The sequence below is a fragment of the Erpetoichthys calabaricus genome, chromosome 8, assembly GCF_900747795.2.
Source record: "Erpetoichthys calabaricus chromosome 8, fErpCal1.3, whole genome shotgun sequence".
NCBI lineage: Eukaryota > Metazoa > Chordata > Cladistia > Polypteriformes > Polypteridae > Erpetoichthys > Erpetoichthys calabaricus.
Genome location: NC_041401.2, coordinates 57,427,443 through 57,448,517, shown reverse-complemented (window position 1 = coordinate 57,448,517; position 21,075 = coordinate 57,427,443). Strand labels below are relative to the sequence as shown.

General features: G+C 37.0%; 1 protein-coding gene across 1 annotated transcript in view; it reads left to right on the top strand.

The window, feature by feature from the left end:
* The window catches only part of LOC114655504 (R3H domain-containing protein 1), a 176,599-nt gene that overhangs the window by 75,181 nt on the left and 80,343 nt on the right, over positions 1-21,075 (top strand). The window contains exons 18-19 of the mRNA XM_051930563.1: positions 457-687; positions 3,995-4,118. Coding sequence (XP_051786523.1) covers positions 457-687; positions 3,995-4,118 — 355 coding nt within the window. The remainder of the gene's footprint in view (positions 1-456; positions 688-3,994; positions 4,119-21,075) is intronic.

Genomic DNA, 21,075 nt, shown 5'->3' with positions numbered 1-21,075 from the left:
CCTAGTTAATTATAACAAATTTTATTTTGAACAATAGCTTTACATAAAAGAATCAACTACATTGATTGTTGATTTCTGTAAAATCGTTGTTCAAAGAAACATGCCTCATTGTGGAATGAAACATTTTTTAGTAATTTAAACCAATTACTCATTTTTTAATATGATTTACTGTTTTAGTTTACGTATCCAATACCTTAGAGAATCCTAGATTAAAGTTACTCTTTAAAAGTTAAGAATAGTCTGCTAATAAGTAAAACATCAAATGCATCTGAGATTTGTCAAAAAGTGTATGATTAAGTATTTTAAAAGTTGCAAAATCAAGAGACATACTTATTTAATAAGATCAGAATAAAGGAAATAAGATTTTCATTGTAGAATTACTCTTAAGATTGATTTTTATTAATAGATTTGAATTTTGAGCCATCATTTTAAAGTTGATTTCTTTCTAATAACCAGCAAGATAACCTTGGTGTGCAATTCAGTCAATTGAGCATTGCCAGGCAGCCTTCCAGTGATGCTTCTGATGGACACACTGCCATGTTCCCCTCATCAGTAGTTCTTCAGCCTCCTCAGCAAGCAGGATACATTGTAGCTCAACCGGGACAACCTGTTCCTGCTCCAACATACTGTTCAACTGGCCCTCCTGTGAATCAGCAAGTTGTTCAGCAGCAAGGATATATGCAGCAGGTAATGTATATATTCATTGCTATTTCCAGTATTTTCATAAATCAGAAGGTTAGTTTTCGAAATGGTTTATTTTATTTGAAATTGTCAGCACAGTGGTTGTTAAAAATGAAAGTTTATATTTACCTAGCCTTACTCACACTCCCCCAAACTCCCAGCTTCTAACAAAGTCACATTTTTCAGGCCTTGGAAATAATGGCCAAGTACACAGTCATTAGAGACCTATTTTTGGTGGGGGTATGGGGTAGGGTTAGTGTTAAGGGTTTGGGTTGTGTGGTTAGTATGAAAGGGACTAGTTTGTTTTTCTTTTTTGCCACTGCTTAGTCATGACCACATCAAAACAAAATTATATGATGTTTGTTGTCTTTTTTTCCAGCCATCCATTTACTGTGCCTGCTTAATCCTATTTTAGGATCACAGCAGGCTAAGAGTCTAGCCCAGCACCATAGAACACAAGGCAGAAGCAAATCCTTGATGGGAGCACATCAGATAATTTACATCTCAATCAGGGGCAAGTTTAGACTCATCAGTTAGTCTAACATACAGATCTTTTTGGTATAGGAGAAAAACCTGCATATACATTAGAATATGTAAATTTTACATATTTAGGCAAATAGTCTTCCCTAGATATTAAAAACAGCCCTACGTGCACGTGTTTTGTGTTTGGGATAGATGCACACTGTGCAGGAAAAAAGGATGAGAATATCAACAATATGGTTCTCCTATACTGAGGATCCCATTATGTACAGTGCAGCTGTTTGAATGAATACTTTTGAGGGTTTTTATCTTTTTTTTTTCCCACCAGCACCCAGAATGGAAGAATGCTAAATGTTTTTGGCAGAGCACTAATTTTCTCATCTCCCTTCTTCTCTCTCTCTCTCTCTCTTTTAATACTGGACTAGATTCTAATTATTATAAACATGTAATGGATTCAGACAGATTTTGCCTCCTTCACTTTCTACATTGTTTATTGTGTTGTAGATTTAATTTTAAATGGAAAAATTTGTCCATGAATCTATACTCATAAACTCATAATTACAAAGTGTAAACATGCTTTCAGAAAATTCTGCAGATTTGTTAAAACCAAAACTGAAATCTCTTACTCATACAAGTATTCAGACCCTTCGTTAAGTACTTTGTAGTAGGCCTTTTGGCAGCAGTTACAACTTTGAGTCTTCTGGGTAGGTCTCTACAAGCTCTGTACACCTGGAGTTGGGCAGTTTATCTTCTTGGCAGATTTTTCCACGCTCCGTTAAATTGGATGGGTAGCTTCTGTAAACGGCCATATTCAAGTCCCTCTATACATGGTCTATGAGGTGTAAGTGTGGGCTTTGGCTAGACAACTCATGGACATTCAGAGACTTTTCCCAAAGCTCCTCCAGCATTGTCTTGGCTTTATACTTAAGCACTTTGAGCATGGAAAAAGTGCAGTATAAATAAAATTTACTATTGTTTTTGTGCTTCAAGTTATTATCATGCTGAAAGGTGAACTATCAACCCAGTTTAAGGTCATATGCACTCTGGAGAAGATTTTCTTCAAGAACCCCTTTGTGTTTGACTGCATTCATACTTCAACTCTGACTAGTCTCCATGTCCCTGACATTGAGAAGCACCCCCATAGCATGTTACTACCACAACCATGCTTCACTGTAGGGATTGTATTAGGCAGGTTATTGGCAGTGCCTGGTCTTCGCCTGATGTAGTGCTTGGAGTTCAATTTTTGCTTCAGCAGACCAGGGAATCTTTTTCCTCATGCTCTCAGAATCATTTAAATGCCTTCTTATGCCTTTATCTCAGCAGTTGTTCTGTCTAGCCACTTTAAACTAAACACACAGTTAGTCCTGCTCAGATGGTCGTCCGTCCTTCTGACAGGTTCTCCCATCTAAGCAGAGGACTTCTAAAACTCTGTTAGTGGATTCTTAGTTATGGGAGGTATTTTTTTTTAAAAAGAAAATGAAAATGCAATCTCTCTTTTGCAATTTAATTTTCAAAGTCTCCATGTAAAAATGCTGCAAAAGTTAAAATGAAAATTAAATAACCCCACTTGTAATTTCGTTTTCAAAGTCTGTGTGCAACAATGCTGCAAAAATTAAAATGAAATAACCCCATTTGCAATTTCATTTTCAGTCTGAACCAAACAAAAATGAAAAGTGAAAAGCTATTTTCATCTTTTTTAGTTGTCAATGACCGGGGCTTTGTACCTTTTTGCGTGCAGTCGTTGAAAATGAAATTGCAAAATAGAGATTGCATTTTCATTTTTTAGTTTTCATTTTAATTTTTGCAGAAAATACCTCCCATATCTTGGGTCACCCAACTGACCAAGGCCAGTCTCACCCAATTACTCAGTTTGGCTGAACAACCAGCTCTAGTAAGAGTCCTGGTGAGTCAAACTTTTTCCATTTATTGATGCCACTGTTTTCCTGGGAACACTCAAAGCTTTACTTATGGTTTAATACCCTTGCCCTGATCTATGCCTCACCAATATTTGATTGGGAAGGTCTAAAGAGAGTTTCTTGGAGTTTATAGCTTGGTTTTCATTCTGACATGCAGTATGAATTAAGGGCTTCGTAGTAAAAGAGCTCTGAGATACCTTATTAATGAGTGATAAAGGGATGAAAGCGACGTCAATGGAAAAATTTGGGAAAAATACTACTGAAATGCAATATGCTGATGTACATTGTGAACATAATTCTAGAATTTCAACAAAAGTCATACATGTTTGTCATAAATAGTGTAATTTCTATTTTAGTGTTTCACTGTTCAAGTTAATTTGGTGTTTTAGAGATGAGATGTTTTGTTATATCGTTTTTGTATTTTAAGTGTATTTAATCATTATTTTATATATCGGAAATATTTGGAAAATATTTAGTGGATCTTAGTATTATTCCTGCTTTTTGACCACTGTTTATTTTTTAAAATAAATATTTATTTTTTTCAGGATTTTTCTACATGTGGTATAATAAAGCAGTTTACTAAGATTAAATTTAGCCCATTGTTTTTTCATCATTTTGTCATCATCAAATATTGTTTTGGAAAACATTTAGTGGATCATTGCATTATTCCTGCTTTTTGACCATTGTTTGGTTTTTAAAATAAATTTTTATTATGTTTTTCCAAGATTATTCTACATGTAGTATAATAAAGCAGTTTACTATGATTAAATTTCGCCCATTGTTTTTTTCTTCATTGTGTCATCATCAAACTATAGTGACTACATTTTGTAAAACAATACTGTTTTCATTGCATTATCTTTATGATTTTAGTACAAGCTTTTATACTGTTGTTTTTACCAGATATCCTTATGTTTCAGATGCCTACTTGTTACTGTACGCCTAATCAGTATTCGCACTCCAACCAGCAGTATCGCCCAGTTACACCAGTCCACTACAACACACAGCAAAACCAGCCTGTACTACACACCACACAGCAGGCAGGTAAGTTAACAAAGTTTGCTCTTTTCCGAATGGTGTATGTGTTGAAGTAAAGCTTGCATATTAATAGTTAAAAACACTACATTATGTGAAGGTACATTTTTTCATACTAAATTTTAAACTGCTTGTTAATAATTATTTTTTCCAAATTTTATTTTCTTAGGTTATGTTATATTTATGGTCTGATAGTAGTTAGATACAGTATTTGTAGCTTAAACATGGTCTATAAATTTTAAAATCTCTTGTCAAATATTTCTCACAATAATGATTGACAAAATATGTTATCAAAAATATCTGGAAATGTAAAATATTTTGAACAGATCCTTTTTATATCTGCTTTCCTCAAGTGTTTTTTTTAATATTTATTATAGTCTGTGAGGCATAAACAATTTAGTGAAACTGTAGACTGCACCTTTCTAGTTTATATATTTTACTAATAATGGAAAAAGTATGTTACAAGAAAGATAGTGTCTTTTTGGAGACCAAAGTGAAGAATGTTACTGATAAAGAAGCACTGTTGACACAATTTGCAGCAAGTGGGTTGACTTCTTCCAATCAGCAAATGTCTCCATAAGAAAACATGTAAAACTCTTAAACTGCAGTACCTATTAGAAGAAAAGACACATGTCTGATTATCTATTTTTAAGCATACCACGTGAGAAATGTTTTTTTAATCACTTAGCCTGGTAAACATATGTTAAAATGATTCTTAAAGGATTGCTAAAATAAAAGTCTCATGAGGGCTAACCAGTTTTTTGCCAGTATTTGTCTTGATTCTGTGTGTTTGTCTACCTTTTACCAAGTGTTTTTTTTCATGCCGATATGTCTGTTAAGAAAATATTATTCAGTGTTGAAAGCTGAGATCTTCCTACTACAATAACTACCTGAGTGGCTGGACCCGGGGCCGGAGCACTGTTTGAGAGGGCTATGATTCTCACAGTGAACCGGTCTCTTTTTCAGCTACTGCATTCCCTTCCATTATTTGAATTGAATCAGTTTCTTCACTATTATTTAATTATTATTTTCTGTTTTTGTAATATGAGATGTGTGTGTGTCAGATTGGATGCATTTGTATGATATCTAGTAAATGTACTCCATTTTTCCAAATTTGCTTGTTTCATCTGATTATTTGTTTTTTTTCATACTTTTACACATTTTCACTCACACTTATAACAAACCAATTGAAATTTGCCATTTAAAAAAAAGAACGTCATTTGGGTGTTAGAGAAGCATTTGCTTACAGAATCCTTGTGCAGATATGATATTGTAGGATAACTTGTAAAAGGTCACTAATAATGGCCAAGATTAAAGTAGTCACACCCGGGTCATTAAAACTTTGCCACATGACTATTGATTCCACCACTGTGCCCTGCCATATATAATTAAATTTTAATTTTATATATATATTATATATATATATATATATATATATATATATATATATATATATATATATATATATATATATATATATATATATAATATGATTTTTTTTGAGCACATTTCACAGAGCACATGAATGTATGAACTTAAACAAATGAAAAAGTATTCAAGTAATATGACAAACCTGTATTAAGAAATAATTTAAGTACATGATAAAATATAATACATGTCAGAAAGTAAACAGTATGATGTGCCCAGAAAAATAATGATTGACAATGAAATGTGCATCACAGGATGTATTATTGACATCTTGTTGGTAGAATAAAATGAAAACCGAATAGAATGTGATATTAATGTAAATTACAGAGTTTACATTTTATAGACAAAGCAAATGCATATTCTTAATATGTGTAATTAATACATAGTACTATGTCATTGAAAAACCAAACAACTAACACTTTCACAAATTATATAGTTTTATTATTTTAAAAAGTGCTTATTTAATAGAAAGTCACTAACTGCACTGCAAAAGAAAGTGAATACTTTAATTCACCAACATATTTTGTCTTAAAGAAAAACACTGTGACATTAATGGTTGGGGACCTTTTGCATACCTTTGTTTCAGCAAAGCAAATACCAGTAAACGTCAAGAAACTTTGTTACATGAATTGTGGTAAAATAAGATTTTGATTGTGCATTCCAGAATACAAAATATTTTCTCCTTAACCTTTTTCTTGGTGATTTGTAGAATGGTTGTCCTGCTGAAGGACCCATCTTCATCTTTGCATGATTTTCTTTACCTAATTATTTGGTGTGACTATATAGCTTCTTTAATTAAGGCCAGTGACTCAATTCTAGGGTCAGAAAATCAGCTTCAAACCATGACACATTTTCTTCTACTTGACAATTAGAAATAAGGTTATTTAGGTCATAAACTGTTAGTTTTTTGCTTTACGTGATTTGTAATGTGACTATTGACCAAAAAGCTTGTTCTATGAATGGTTGTCTAAAATCATTCTTTCAAAAAAGCTATTGAAGCAATTTGGTTTTTTTTTATGTTTCCTTTTTCAAGCTGGACTTGTATCATTGAGAAATGAGCATGAAAGTCACCTGCCACATCTTGTAAAAGTCAATTGGCAGATCTGTTTTCCTGATAATTTCATTTGTCTTTTATATTGTATTAATCTTAAATACTGTATATTGATAAAAAATACACTGAAAAGTTATATTAACATTGTGTATACTACAGGCCATGTCAGACTTGTTCCTAGTAACTAAGAGGCTATATAATTTGGTTGACCCTGTATCCAGTTGTTTCTATAATTGGTCCAGCTCCCCAAAATCCTGTAACATTTAATGTGGATCCAAATTGGGAAAGCTGTGGAATGAGGAAATAACTGTAGAACTTGGTATAAAAATTTAAGAACATAATGAAAGAGAATAAAAATGTGGGTAAAAGAATGGCATATAAATACTGAATGTTGGACAGCAAAGTTAATTACTTAATACTGAGAAGAAATTCTTTGAGAAGCGTAGTCTTTAGTAACTTGACCCGAAAAATGCGGCTATTACAAATTAAATGAAATAGATGAATTTATGCTTTAGTTTTTAGGGAATATTTTTAAATCAGCAACTACTGTGAAATAGTTTTATCTTAATTTGTACATGCATATTTATATTAGAAGCATATTTGACATTTATGTTTCAAGTAGTTAATGTCACAACTATTCTGAAAGATAATAAAGGATGATAAAGGTAGAACTAATGTGTAAGTGGTAAAGGTCATTATTTTAGAAGCTGATGTTATTAGCTTATCCAGTGCTAAATGCTTAATGAAGTCTTTTAAACTGCCGGTATTCTGGGAACTATGTATTAAAATATGCACAAGTGAAATATGAAGCGATACTGTATATAAAGTCACTTCATTAAACTGCATTCTTTTTTGGGGAGATGAAAGTCAGAATTTGCATTGTAACTCACAAGACACAAGGAAGCATTAATTCAGCCAAAGATAGCCTTTTACATGGACTGTAGTGTTTTCTCATGTTTAAAGTGGTTGCTATGTACATGTTATTGATAATTCTGTTTGTAATTTTCAATATAACAACTTTACCTACAACCTTTACAGGTTATTTAGACAACATAAATTAATAAGATTTTTTACTAATTTATATACATCATGGCAAGCCTCTATGCTGACCTGAAACATTGTAGCAAAAAACTTGGAGATTTTTAGAATTAAACCCTCCAATATGTAATTACATTTAATTTTAATCATGTTGCTTTGTTTTGGATTTAATACTTTTAATATATTGGTGATTGACCAAACATTCCTAGCTATAATATCCTTGAATTACCTCTTATTACTTTTTGTTTATATGTATTTTAGAGAGGAAGAATATCCAAAGATGACAATATTTTGAGTAAAACATTCAGTTGAATGGAAGGCAATAAACAACATGAGTTTTTCTTGTTTTTTTTCTGTTTTGTTATTCATGCAATTGAATCAGCAAATTCCAACTAAGAGATGCTATTTCCCTTATACTAATCTAGCTAAGGCAAAAGGAAAGAACAAAACATTGAATATGTCAAATGTTCATTTCATTAGTTTTAGAATGTGGTATTACAAATTAGCACTCCTATATATTTACTTCTGAGATTTTATCTGTTGAATTGATTTGCACAGGTTTAAGTCAGAAAGCAGAATGCATGTTTTTTGTGTTTTTTTTTTTTTTTTTTGTTGTTGTTTTACAATGGCAAGAAAAAGTTTCTGTAGTGTGTAAGATTGCAATGTACATACATTACACAATGAGTTAAATGAATATAAAAAAGTAAAATAATTCTTGCTGGTAAAAATGTGTTTTGCATTATATAGATTGGTAGGAGTTGAGGGAGCTGTAAGTTATTTGCAATTCTGTTACTTCCATTAATAAATTACAAATTCACCTGCACAAATATCATTATAATACTGAAAAAAGCATTTGTACTCACATATCTTATCACTGCATCACATCTTATTGTTACATTCAGAAATCTTTTTTGCTTACAAATCTGTACTCCTGATTTTGACTGTGCTCTCAGTGAGAACTGTCAAAATGGCAGGTGATATTAGCAGGTGCTCCACTAGCACTAGCTACCTGGTTTTCAGTTGTATGTGGTAGTCACAGGCTCTACAAATCTACATTTATTACCGTAAGTAACGTAAAATGTGGATCTCAGTTCTCAAAACAATTAACACCCAGTAAGGTACTGCAGACATATTATCAAGTTATACTGTGTTTAAAGACAGTCAAAAAGTGATGTGCTTTTGTCATTGAATGTGCATTACTGTAAAGTACAGTTTGACATTGAGGGGCAAAATTAAATTTTAAGTATCAGAGCTGGTTTTATTAGTAATTAAATGTTTCTATATAAAATATTTGTTACCTAAAATTGAAATATAGATTTAAACAAAGTATATAAAATCTGAAAAAAGACAGAATATCTCAGTGTTCTTTTGAAATATGTACATTTTGTAAGTTCCCCTTGACAATTATATATTTGACATCCTATAACTTCTACAGCTTCAAAATTTCATTAATGTCTAATAAACTGTAACTGGATTATAGATGGATGTTTGATCTCTATGCATTCACTACAAAGTATCCAACATGTGATTTTTTTTCCCCCCAAATAATCTACATGATGATTATAAATAAGTACTATTAAGTACCTGTTCTTTCCTTTTTCTTGCACTGTTAAAACTTGGAATGAGTTTGACTGAAATGGTAAAATTGTTGTTGTTATTAATTATATGTTTTTGTTTGTTTTTTTTCAGTATTTTAAAGTTGTTGAAAAAGCAGTGTTTACCAGATTTTTATTTAATTGTATGCCTGTAATTTTAATAAAACTTAATAATTACATTTTTGCTTACTTATGCTTTAGAGAAATTGATGCGTCTAAACATTTTCTTTCAGTTTGCTTTTTTTGCTTTTTTGTTTCTTCTTGCTCAGTCAGCCAGAATAGTTTGTTCTTAATATTATATTCACTTCACGCCTGGCTGTAAGCTGAGGGTGAGAGAATAGTTCTAAAAATAGATCTGTTCATGTAGCCCTGCAGGGAACAATCTCAGCCATCAATTTCTTTTGTCCCAGTTCTTTTTCCCATCTTATAAAATTGATTGCAGCTGCCTTCACAAATTCAGGGAGAAATTGAAAAATGTTCAGAGCAGTGCTGCAATCCCAAGGCATTGCTTCTGAAAATTTTCGATAACAATCACTAGAGAAAATTTTATCCTATAACCTTGACACTGAACGTGTTGCTTAAAAAAACATACCTTTATTGCAGTGCTTTTTTTGGTGTCTTTTCACTTGTTACTAGGGCGACAAGAAGTCATATTCAGTGTTTGTTAAATATTTTTAAACTTAATTTTTAGATTTGTAATTTACATCTTATTTTTAACAACTGTCGTCTCTTCTGAATCAGTACAAGATGACTGAGGATTAGTATCTGTTGTTTATTTTTAAGGGAAGCACAAAACTTATATATTCTATAGTTAAAACATGTAATGCTTTGTTTGTAGAGGAAATACCATGGAGTTTTATTTTTGAAGGCAATTTGTAAAATTTGATCTAGCAAAATAAGAATTAAAAATTACAAAATAACAGTTTATAGTAGTATCTGTTGTGCATTTTAATGTTCTATCGGTCTAAGAAAAATAATCAGTGGCATTTTTCTGTAAACTCTGATATTCTTAGGATAACAATGTCGACAAGTGCCCCATTTCATTTTTATTACAAGTAAATTGATAATGTAATATATACAGCTTATTCTTTGGGTCACTTGTATTTAAAAGATCATAGCATGTATACATTTATAGATGCATAAGTAAAATATAAAAATAACAGCAACACACAGAAATAAAACTTAATGCAGAAACTGTACATACAGGGTTAGATGAATTTATACATGTACCTTTATAGACTTTTTCTTTGTTTTCTCAGATCTTCTAAATATTAGTGTTGTGGCTACAGTGGGGGGCGGTGAGCAATGTCCATCCAATGAAAAATCAGTAAAAAAGTTTTATCTTATCTTGTGTTTTTACCTTTGTTTTTAAATAATTCTTGTCTATCTATTATAAAAAGAAATCCTGTCCTGGAAAGCAAAAAGCAAGTCTACGATACGTGATCTTCTCGTAAGACATTTTAAAAACCTGCGAGACCAAAGACACACCCTACTTACAATCTACCCGCTAGACCAAAGACACGCCCTACTTACAATCTATCAAATAGGACAATAGGCAGCAAAACATTCAGTCTTGTGAAGGATTTGAGCACACACAGATCCAGGGCTTTCAGCGCATGTAAAGCGTATAAGGTACATTATAAATTAAATGTCGACATCTAAGCGAAGAAGAAAGCAGCGCGGAAAAAAGAGACTCAAATGCGTTGCACAGAAAAAAGAGCAAAAAAGAATAATCGAGGTGCAAATTCAGAAAATAAGGGAAGTAATTATCAGCCCGGAACAAGTGGAATTGAAAAAAAGCACGTCCAATCCAGCTCAGAATTAAAAGACAATGAGTAAAAGAAAGAACTTCATAAAGATATTTACAAACGTTGACGCTAAACACATGCAGAGCAGGTTAGAGACTATGAAACCAGGGAAATTAGAAAGGCTCAAAAAAAAAAAAAAAAAACAGCGCTATACACATGTGGAGAAAGTTAAAAGATATGAAAGTAGGAAAATTAGAAAATATAAAAAAAGAAAGTAAAGATCGCAGTAACGCAAACAAACAAACTGCCTCATTTAACTATGCACCAGTCTAACTTTGGTTTTGCACAATAATTACTACACTATTGCACCTTAACACTTAATTCTACTTTATTCACATAATTGTACTTATTTATTATGTTCTACTATACTGTTACCTTTCAATCTATGACTTTTTGTTAATCTAACTGATATTCTTCTAACTTTGCACAGTTTTTGTTAAGCGGATCAGAATGCATTTCACTGCTTGTTGTCCTGTATAACTATGCATGTGACAAAGAATCTTGAGAATTTCAAAAACGGAGTTTACCGCACATGCATTTATTGGTTACTTTGTTCATGTATATATATTTATCTGTCTGCTTATTTTAAAAACTACATTTACCCAAGGAGTCAAAAACATTCTGTCTAGCCCTTGTACAAAAACCTAGACAAAAGCTGGGGTATCACCTTGGTAACCCCATGTACTTTTGGAACTGTGAGAGGAAAATAGCACGACTTTACAGACAGGAGTCCAATGCAGAATTCTACTTACTTTTTTACTTTGTAAAAAAAAAAAAAAATTATTAACTGCTGATGATGTAGATCGTTTTGTCTATGCTGAAATTCCAAACAGAGAAACCTATCCTGACCTCATTAAAAAGATTCAGCATATTGGGACTTGCAAGATTACAAATATTGTTTTTGCAGAAGTTCTGAAATAAAAGTGAAACTAATGAAATAGTAACAATTCAAAGAAAAAAAAATCTTATGTGTGTATCTGGAAAACCAAACACGGGGGTTGGCTAGCGAAGCCCCCTAGTCTATGAAAAAATAAAGAGGAATTTATAAATAATTATTTACCTTCTTTCTCTAACTTAGATGTCTGCTCATTATTCTTAAATTGGCTAGTTTACAGTAACAGCTGAATTAACACAAGTATTGAACAGTGCTGCATGCTCAGCTGCTAGCTTGCTTGCTAGTTTGCAGTAAAGGTAGTTTACATACAGTAGTTGTTTAGGTATGGTATACACACTGCCAGGTGCAGCTTTTCTTGTGTGTTTTTTTTTTTTATCATTTTTCCATTCCTGTTTATTTTAAGCATGCACTGCTGGCATATTCAAAACTGGTCTGACGCAACCATAGAGCTTACTGCTGCTGGTTTTAACAAAGCCACCACTTCAGGTGAGATTGTGCTTTGTCCTGCCTCAGTGTTAGAGACCCCTGAAATTGAACCAGGTCCATCAGCTACAACCATGCCACCTGCCTCTAACAGACTAGCTAGCATTTCCACAGTCAGAGACTGGGTCCTGACTAATTATAGCACTATTCCATCCTGTTTTCAGAAGTTGCTCTAAATGTGTGTTTGGCCAGAGTAGGTGGAGTTCTAGTATGAGCTGGTACCGGTTTTAACTAATGTAAGTTTTGTTTTTGGAGTTCTAGTATGAGCTGGTACCAGTTTTAACTAATGTAAGTTTTGTTTTAGGATTAGTGATGGTGGCGGCAATAGGGATACAGCATATTCACCAAGTGTGCTTTCATAAATTGGAAGTGTGCCTTTCATCAAGACAGTGGTTTCAAGAAGGATGTGACCAGTGTCTCTACTGTGCAGGCTGTCTGCTTGACAAGAATATCATCACAGTCAGGCTATTGGCAGTACTATCACAAGTCTTCTCAGTGCCAAGCAGAAAAAAACATACATTATGTGAAAAGCATTGGTAAGGTCATTCTGTTTCTGCCAATAAACAAAATTGTTTTCCATGGGCATTATGGTCAGGGAGAAAGAGATGAAACTGAGTTGCTGAAGCTTTCTGAGTACGCCATTCAAAAAGACCCAAATTTTGTGTATATCATAAAAACATGTCCTGACAATGCAAAATACACAGTGAATGACATTCAAAATTAAATTATCAGTACTCCTCAAAACTAGTCCTAAATCAGAGGCAAGTATGCGTATGCACACTCACTCAGGAGTCTTCTTAAAAGTGATGGTCCCAGTGATTGTTGTAAAGTGGAAAGTTTGATTGTCAGTCATGATCTGATTTGTCTGCAAGTCTGTTGCAGAGGTATATCTGATTGGTTTGCTTCATCATAGTAATCCTGATGCTGAATACCTTTGTAAACAAAGTCTGGATACAATGCTGGGAATATAATATATAGTGTCACACCGTTATGATGACGATGCTTCTGTAATGAGTTCAATGAAGGGTTCTGTGGAGGCTCTGCTAAAAAAAAAATATAAGAACATACCTTATGTGCACTGCTGTAACCACCAGCTTGCACTCTACTCTTTTTCCACAGATTAAAAGGCATAAAAAAATTGGAACATATGTTTTTACTGTGTTCTATAAAACTAGCCAATTTGATTCTGCAATCTATAGAACTCTGCAGTGGGCTGGGGCCCTGCCCAGGGTTTGTTCCCTGCCTTGCGCCCTGTGTTGGCTGAGATTGACTCTAGCAGACCCCCGTGACCCTGTAGTTAGGATATAGCGGGTTGGGCAATGGATGGATGGATCTATAGAACTGTGTACTGCTTGAGAGATTTGTGGTGACTCTGCTTGAGGCTTTAAAAGAGATGTGCCGTTATGCCTTCTGAGAGGAAAGTTTTCCAGTTTGTTTGAATTCAAATTCCATTAAAAGCAGAATTGCTATAAACATGCAACTTCTTAACTGTGTTGTTTTCTCTGTTGTTGCACACAGTAATTCTGTTAGCTACACTGCTATTCTGAATCAGTCTCTGAAAAGGTCTAGTTTAAAATCCTTCTTAGGGCCACTGTTGAAGTGAAAATTTGATTTTCTAAAATAAATATGCATCTGATGATAGCTGCATCATGTTGCCTGCCAGATTCAGACTCTTAAGCTCATTTTCCTAAATCCACTTCAGAAGTTTGCCAGCACACCACAGATCAGAGTGAACTAGCACAGTGATATTCTTAAAGAAAGAGCAATATTGCTAAAATAAAAATTGGTTCTTAATGTGGATCTCTCTACAGCGTGGAGATTTGTACAGGATTATAAAAATACATTTCCTGAACTGAATAGAATCATGTGAGAACTCCTCCTTGACATTTTTGAGTATCCTGACTCCATTCTGTGTATCCTAAATTTCCAAACAGAACAAGAGAGTGACGTAATTTAATTTGTAATGTAATCCCTTCTTATTTTGATTAATGATGATGTCCTTTAAGCTTACTCCCATACATCCAGTGACATATTTTTTTTGTTTTTTTGTAAATTTTTGTAAAAAAAAAAAAAAAACAGATTAGTAAATGTTGTTTTTTGTTAATTAACTTGTCTGTAGGGATGTCAAGAATTGTGTTAATTAATTACAGTTTGTAACTGACCACAACTTATCAGACCCCTGGAGGTTTCTAAACCAAAACTCTAGAACATATTCTTTCTACTCACCAGTATATCATTGCTATTTAAGAATAGATTATTTCTTTATAGATAATTTCTTGCCTACGATTAAATCTTGCAAGTACGATGCTATTGTTATTTCCAACCATGCACCTCTGATCTTGGAAATAAAGTCACTATGCCCCACACACTCACCTCGTAGATGGCGTCTTAACCCGCTTCTATTAGCAGGCGAGAACTATACAGAATTTATATCCAAACAAATCAGTTTCTTCCTAGAGACAAATACATCCTCAGAGATTTCTGCAGGAATACTCTGGGGAAACTCTAAAGGCCTTCTTAAGAGGACAGATTATTTCACATCTTTCCCACAGGAATAAATTAGAAACCAAGAAAGTATCAGAACTAAAAAGCAAAATTACTAGAATAGATGAAGAACATGCCAGGCTTCCAAGCGAGGCTCTACATAGGAAAAGGCTGGCTCTGCATTCAGAACTCAACCTCTTGACAACTAAAGAAACTGAACAACTAATTTATAAATCCAGACATAATTACTATGAACACGGAGAGAAAGCTAATAAGCTTTTAGCTCAACAAATCCACAAGCAAGAAGTTTGCAATGCAATCCCAGTAATCACCAACACGAAATGAGACGAAATCATTGACCATAAAAATATAAGGCACACATTTAGAGACTACTATAAATCCTTATATTCTACTGAGTTTAAAGAAGACAACACACAATCTAATGCATTTCTGAATACATTACAGCTACCACAGATACTTTTAGTGCGGAGGAACTGGATAAACCTCTGGCGCTATCAGAATTACTAGATGCTATAAAGTCACTTCAAGGCGGGAAAGCAGCAGGCCATGATGGCTACGCTACAGAATTTTATAAGAAATATCTTCATGGCTAACAGATTATTATGGATCACTAACTGAAAAGAAATTTGAACTTTTCGTATTTTTTCACATAAATGCTTTTCACAAAATAAGTTTGGGAACTGTAATACAGAATTACGTCAATAGATGACTGTCAAATGTTTTATTGTTAGATTTAGTCCATAACACTTTGAGTTGCCACTGCTTTAGTTCTTTCTATCAATTTTAGGGCCGATACTATAGAATTCTCTTCTGGAGAAAAGTCACTGCAGTGCAAGGTAATTTTACAATGAGACATAAATACTTGGTACTAAATACTTGGTACTGCTTGTGTAATAAATTGAGTGTTTTACTAGAATTTTTTCATGTTACATGTGTTCTTCATTGCAGAGGTTTAGAATTGTGCCTGACTTCTTTAAGTATTAGCATAACCAAATGCCTGCCCAGGATGGAATTCTAGTAATGCTACTGCAAAATATTTATATTTAAATTAACTTTTCTGAGTGTATTAAGTTAAGACCATCTGACATAAAAGATATTGTTTGCTTTGGACAAAGATGAGAGACCAATCTCAACAAAGAACCACTTCATTGTATATGCAGTCACTCATGAATAGACAGCTGTAAACATTTAGAAAAATTTAAGACATCATAGGTGTTTTGGTAGAATGGCTGAAGTGAAAGCTAGAATACTAAGAAACAAACACACAAACATACGAGGAACTTGCAAAATATAAATAACAATACTTTTGGTGAGAAATGTGGAGAGACTTAAGACTTGGACTGAGAAATGTTGAGCAAAATAGCAGCACTAAACAATGTGCTAAACCGTTTTTTTTTTGTTTTTTTTTATATATATAAATAAGTCTTCAGTATGTCTCGTAAGAATTCTGTTACACAGTGTTTGCTCCTGGAGTTACAAAACAATGGTCTTGTTAGTAGCTTTACACACTTGAGTGTCTTTGTAGTCATTTTTGTACTGTTTTGTTGTACAGTATTAAATTCTTTTGCTCATGTTCAATTCATCTTACCACTTGGCTAATTATTGACCAGTCATGTGTTTCATTATGGCAACAAAAAGGTGTAGGCAATTCCTAGGGCAGCAACAAAAATAACATATCAAATCTCTCTATTTATAATAAAAAAAATCCTGGGATGAGACGACACTTTTTAGCCAAGGACGAAACGTGACTTTTTCAGAAGCAACAAAAATAACATATCAAATCTCTCTATTTATAATAAAAAAAATCCTGGGATGAGATGACACTTTTTAGCCTGGGACGAAACGTGACTTTTTCAGAGAGATACTTTCACATCCCGCAAGACAAGACTTCAGCAATTTCAGCATTGGGTTTATAAAGAATGGTTCATCATAAACTACTTCACTTATCTTAACATGTGCCTTCTAAATTAATTTTGATATTTCCTGTCCAGTAACTGGAAAATACTGCTTAAAATAAATAATAAGTATAAAAATTAAAACATTATTATATTTGTAATGTGTATATAATTAAGGATATTTTAATTAAAACAAACTCTGACACTCTGTCTCACTTTTTTTTTTTAAAAACATTTGCACCAACTTTAAAGTTGTTGAAATCAAACTTTTCATTTTTATGTGGATCCTTTTATTTCAGAACTCCCGTTAAACCACCTTTGTTTTGGTGTTTTCAAGGTTTCTTATGTGGGTGATCAAATTTTGTAATTGCTTATGCCTGTGTACAAATTCAGAATTACAAAATTATTTTGGCAGTTATTACCTGTATTTAAATAAATATATAACTGTAAGGTAGCATTACATTCTTCAAAGTGCAATATGATGTGTGTTTTAGTTACGGATTATAATAATGAAAGGTAGCTTGCCTTCAAAAGCCAAACAAATGAGACAAATGCAGTGTTTGCAGATTCATATATACCAATGAACTGTTTGTTTTTGGCCTACAAACTGTGTTTTTTGGCAATTATGTGTCACCACCACCCCTCCTCGAACCGCCACCTTATCGTGGTAGAGGGGTTTGCGTGTCCCAATGATCCTAGGAGCTCTGTTGTCCGGGGCTTTATGCCCCTGGTAGGGCCACCCAAGGCAAACTGGTCCTAGGTGAGGGATGAGACAAAGTGCGGTTCAACAGACCTCCTATGACAAATAAAAAATTTGGACGGCGTTTTCCCTCGCCCGGACGCGGGTCACCGGGGCCCCCCTCTGGAGCCAGGCCTGGAGGTGGGGCTCATTGGCGAGCGCCTGGTGGCCGGGCTTGCACCCATGGGGCTCGGCCGGGCACAGCCCGAAGAGGCAACGTGGGTCCCCCTTCCCATGGGCTCACCACCTATGGGAGGGGCCAAGGAGGTCGGGTGCAGTGTGAGTTGGGTGGTGGCCGAAGGCGGGGACCTTGGCGGTCCGATCCTTGGCTACAGAAGCTGGCTCTTGGGACGTGGAATGTCACCTCTCTGAAGGGGAAGGAGCCTGAGCTTGTGCGTGAGGTTGAGAGGTTCCGGCTAGATATAGTCGGGCTCACCTCAACGCACAGCTTGGACTCTGGAACCAATCTCCTTGAGAGGGGCTGGACTCTCTACCACTCTGGAGTTGCCCCCGGTGAGAGGTGCCGAGCGGGTGTGGGTATACTTATTGCCCCCCGACTTGGAGCCTGTACATTGGGGTTTACCCCGGTAGACGAGAGGGTAGCCTCCCTCCGCCTTCGGGTGGGGGGACGGGTCCTAACTGTTGTTTGTGCGTATGCACCGAACAGCAGTTCAGAGTACCCACCCTTTTTGGAGTCCCTAGAGGGTGTGCTAGAGGGCATACCTTCTGGGGACTCCCTCGTACTGCTGGGGACTTCAATGCTCACGTGGGCAATGACAGTGAGACCTGGAAGGGCGTGATTGGGAGGAATGGCCCCCCCGATCAGAACCCGAGTGGTGTTTTGTTATTGGACTTCTGTGCTCATCACGGATTGTCCATAACAAACACCATGTTCAAGCATAGGGGTGTTCATATGTGCACTTGGCACCAGGACACCCTAGGCCTCAGTTCGATGATCGACTTTGTGGTCGTGTCGTCGGACTTGCGGCCACATGTCTTGGACACTCGGGTGAAGAGAGGGGCGGAGCTATCAACTGATCACCACCTGGTGGTGAGTTGGCTTCGATGGTGGGGGAGGATGCCGGTCAGGCCTGGTAGGCCCAAACGTTTTGTGCATGTCTGCTGGGAACGTCTTGCAGAGCCCCCTGTCAGAAGTAGCTTCAACTCCCACCTCCAGCAGAACTTCGACCATGTCCCGAGGGAGGTGGGGGACATTGAGTCCGAATGGGCCATGTTCCGTGCCTCTATTGTTGAGGCGGCTGACCGGAGCTGTGGCCGTAAGGTGGTCGGTGCCTGTCGTGGCGGCAATCCCCGAACCCATTGGTGGACACCGGCGGTGAGGGATGCTGTCAAGCTGAAGAAGGAGTCCTACCGGTCCCTTTTGTCCTGTGGAACTCTGGAGGCAGCTAATAGGTACCGGCAGGCCAAGTGGAATGCAGCTTCGGTGGTTGCTGAGGCAAAAACTCGGGCATGGGAGGAGTTTGGGGAGGCCATGGAGAACGACTTTCGGACGGCTTCGAGGAGATTCTGGTTCACCGTCCGGCGTCTCAGGAGGGGAAGCAGTGCAGTGTCAACACTGTATATGGTGGTGATGGTGCGCTGCTGACCTCGACTTGGGACGTTGTGAGTCGGTGGGGGGAGTACTTCGAAGACCTCCTCAATCCCAATAACATGCCTTCCAATGAGGAAGCAGAGCCTGGGGACTCGGAGGTGGGCTTTCCCATCTCTGGGACTGAGGTCACCGAGGTGGTCAAAAAACTCCTTGGTGGCAGGGCCCCGGGGGTGGATGAGATACGCCCGGAGTTCCTCAAGGCTCTGGATGTTGTAGGGCTGTCTTGGTTGACACGTCTCTGCAACATTGTATGGACATCAGGGACAGTGCCTCTGGATTGGCAGACCGGGGTGGTGGTCCCCCTCTTTAAGAAGGGGGACCGGAGGGTGTGTTCCAACTACAGAGGGATCACACTCCTCAGCCTCCCTGGAAAAGTCTATTCGGGGGTTCTGGAGAGGAGGGACCGTCGGATAGTCAAACCTCGGATTCAGGAGGAACAGTGTGGTTTTCGTCCTGGTCGCGGAACAGTGGACCAGCTCTACACCCTTAGCAGAGTCCTGGAGGGTGCATGGGAGTTCGCCCAACCAGTCTACATGTGTTTTGTGGACTTGGAAAAGGCGTTCGACCGTGTTCCTCGGGGGATCCTGTGGGGGGTGCTCCGGGAGTATGGAGTACCAGACCCCCTGATAAGGGCGGTTCGGTCCCTGTACAACCGGTGTCAGAGCTTGGTCCGCATTGCCGGCAGTAAGTCGAACCCGTTTCCAGTGAGAGTTGGACTCCGCCAGGGCTGCCCTTTGTCACCGATTCTGTTCATAACTTTTATGGACAGAATTTCTAGGCGCAGCCAGGGTGTTGAGGGGGTCCGGTTTGGTGGACTCAGGATTGGGTCACTGCTTTTTGCAGATGATGTTGTCCTGTTTGCTTCATCAGGCCGTGATCTTCAGCTCTCTCTGGATCGGTTCGCAGCTGAGTGTGAAGCGGCTGGGATGGGAATCAGCACCTCCAAATCCGAGACCATGGTCCTCAGCCGGAGAAGGGTGGAGTGCCCTCTCAGGGTTGGGAGCGAGATCCTGCCTCAAGTGAAGGAGTTCAAGTATCTCGGGTTCTTGTTCACGAGTGAGGGAAGAATGGAGCGTGAGATCGACAGGCAGATCGGTGCGGCGTCCGCAGTGATGCGGGCTCTGCATCGGTCTGTCATGGTGAAAAAGGAGCTGAGCCATAAGGCAAAGCTCTCAATTTATCGGTCGATCTATGTTCCTACCCTCACCTATGGTCATGAGCTATGGGTAGTGACCGAAAGAACGAGATCGCGAATACAAGCGGCTGAAATGAGTTTCCTCCGCAGGGTGTCTGGGCTCTCCCTTAAAGATAGGGTGAGAAGCTCAGTCATCCGGGAGGGGCTCAGAGTAGAGCCGCTGCTCCTCCGCATCGAGAGGAGTCAGATGAGGTGGCTCGGGCATCCGGGCACGTCCAACCGGAAGGAGACCCCGGGGAAGACCCAGGACATGCTGGAGGGACTATGTCTCCCGGCTGGCCTGGGAACGCCTCGGGATTCTCCCGGAAGAGCTAGAAGAAGTGGCCGGGGAGAGGGAAGTCTGGGCATCTCTGCTCAAGCTGCTGCCCCCGCGACCCGACCTCGGATAAGCGGAAGAGAATGGATGGATGGATGTTCCTTGACCTTCAAAGAATTGTAACACTAAATAAATTTTATTTTGGTATTAACAAATCGAGTAACTTGTATCAACACTGCTGTAGACAAGCCAAATAGCCACTTCGTTTGAGTGATGTTTACTTGTTGCAACTGTTGTTGCTACCAGTCCTCCCTCTATATGCATAACTGGTTGCGTATGAGGTCCCAGTCCTTCAACTTGACAATTGCTTGAACTTATGGACATTTGTGGAAGTCCTCATTACAGTCAGAGGTTGAATATGAAGCCTTCATTCATTTATTGGGACAGTGTAGGACACTATTAAAAG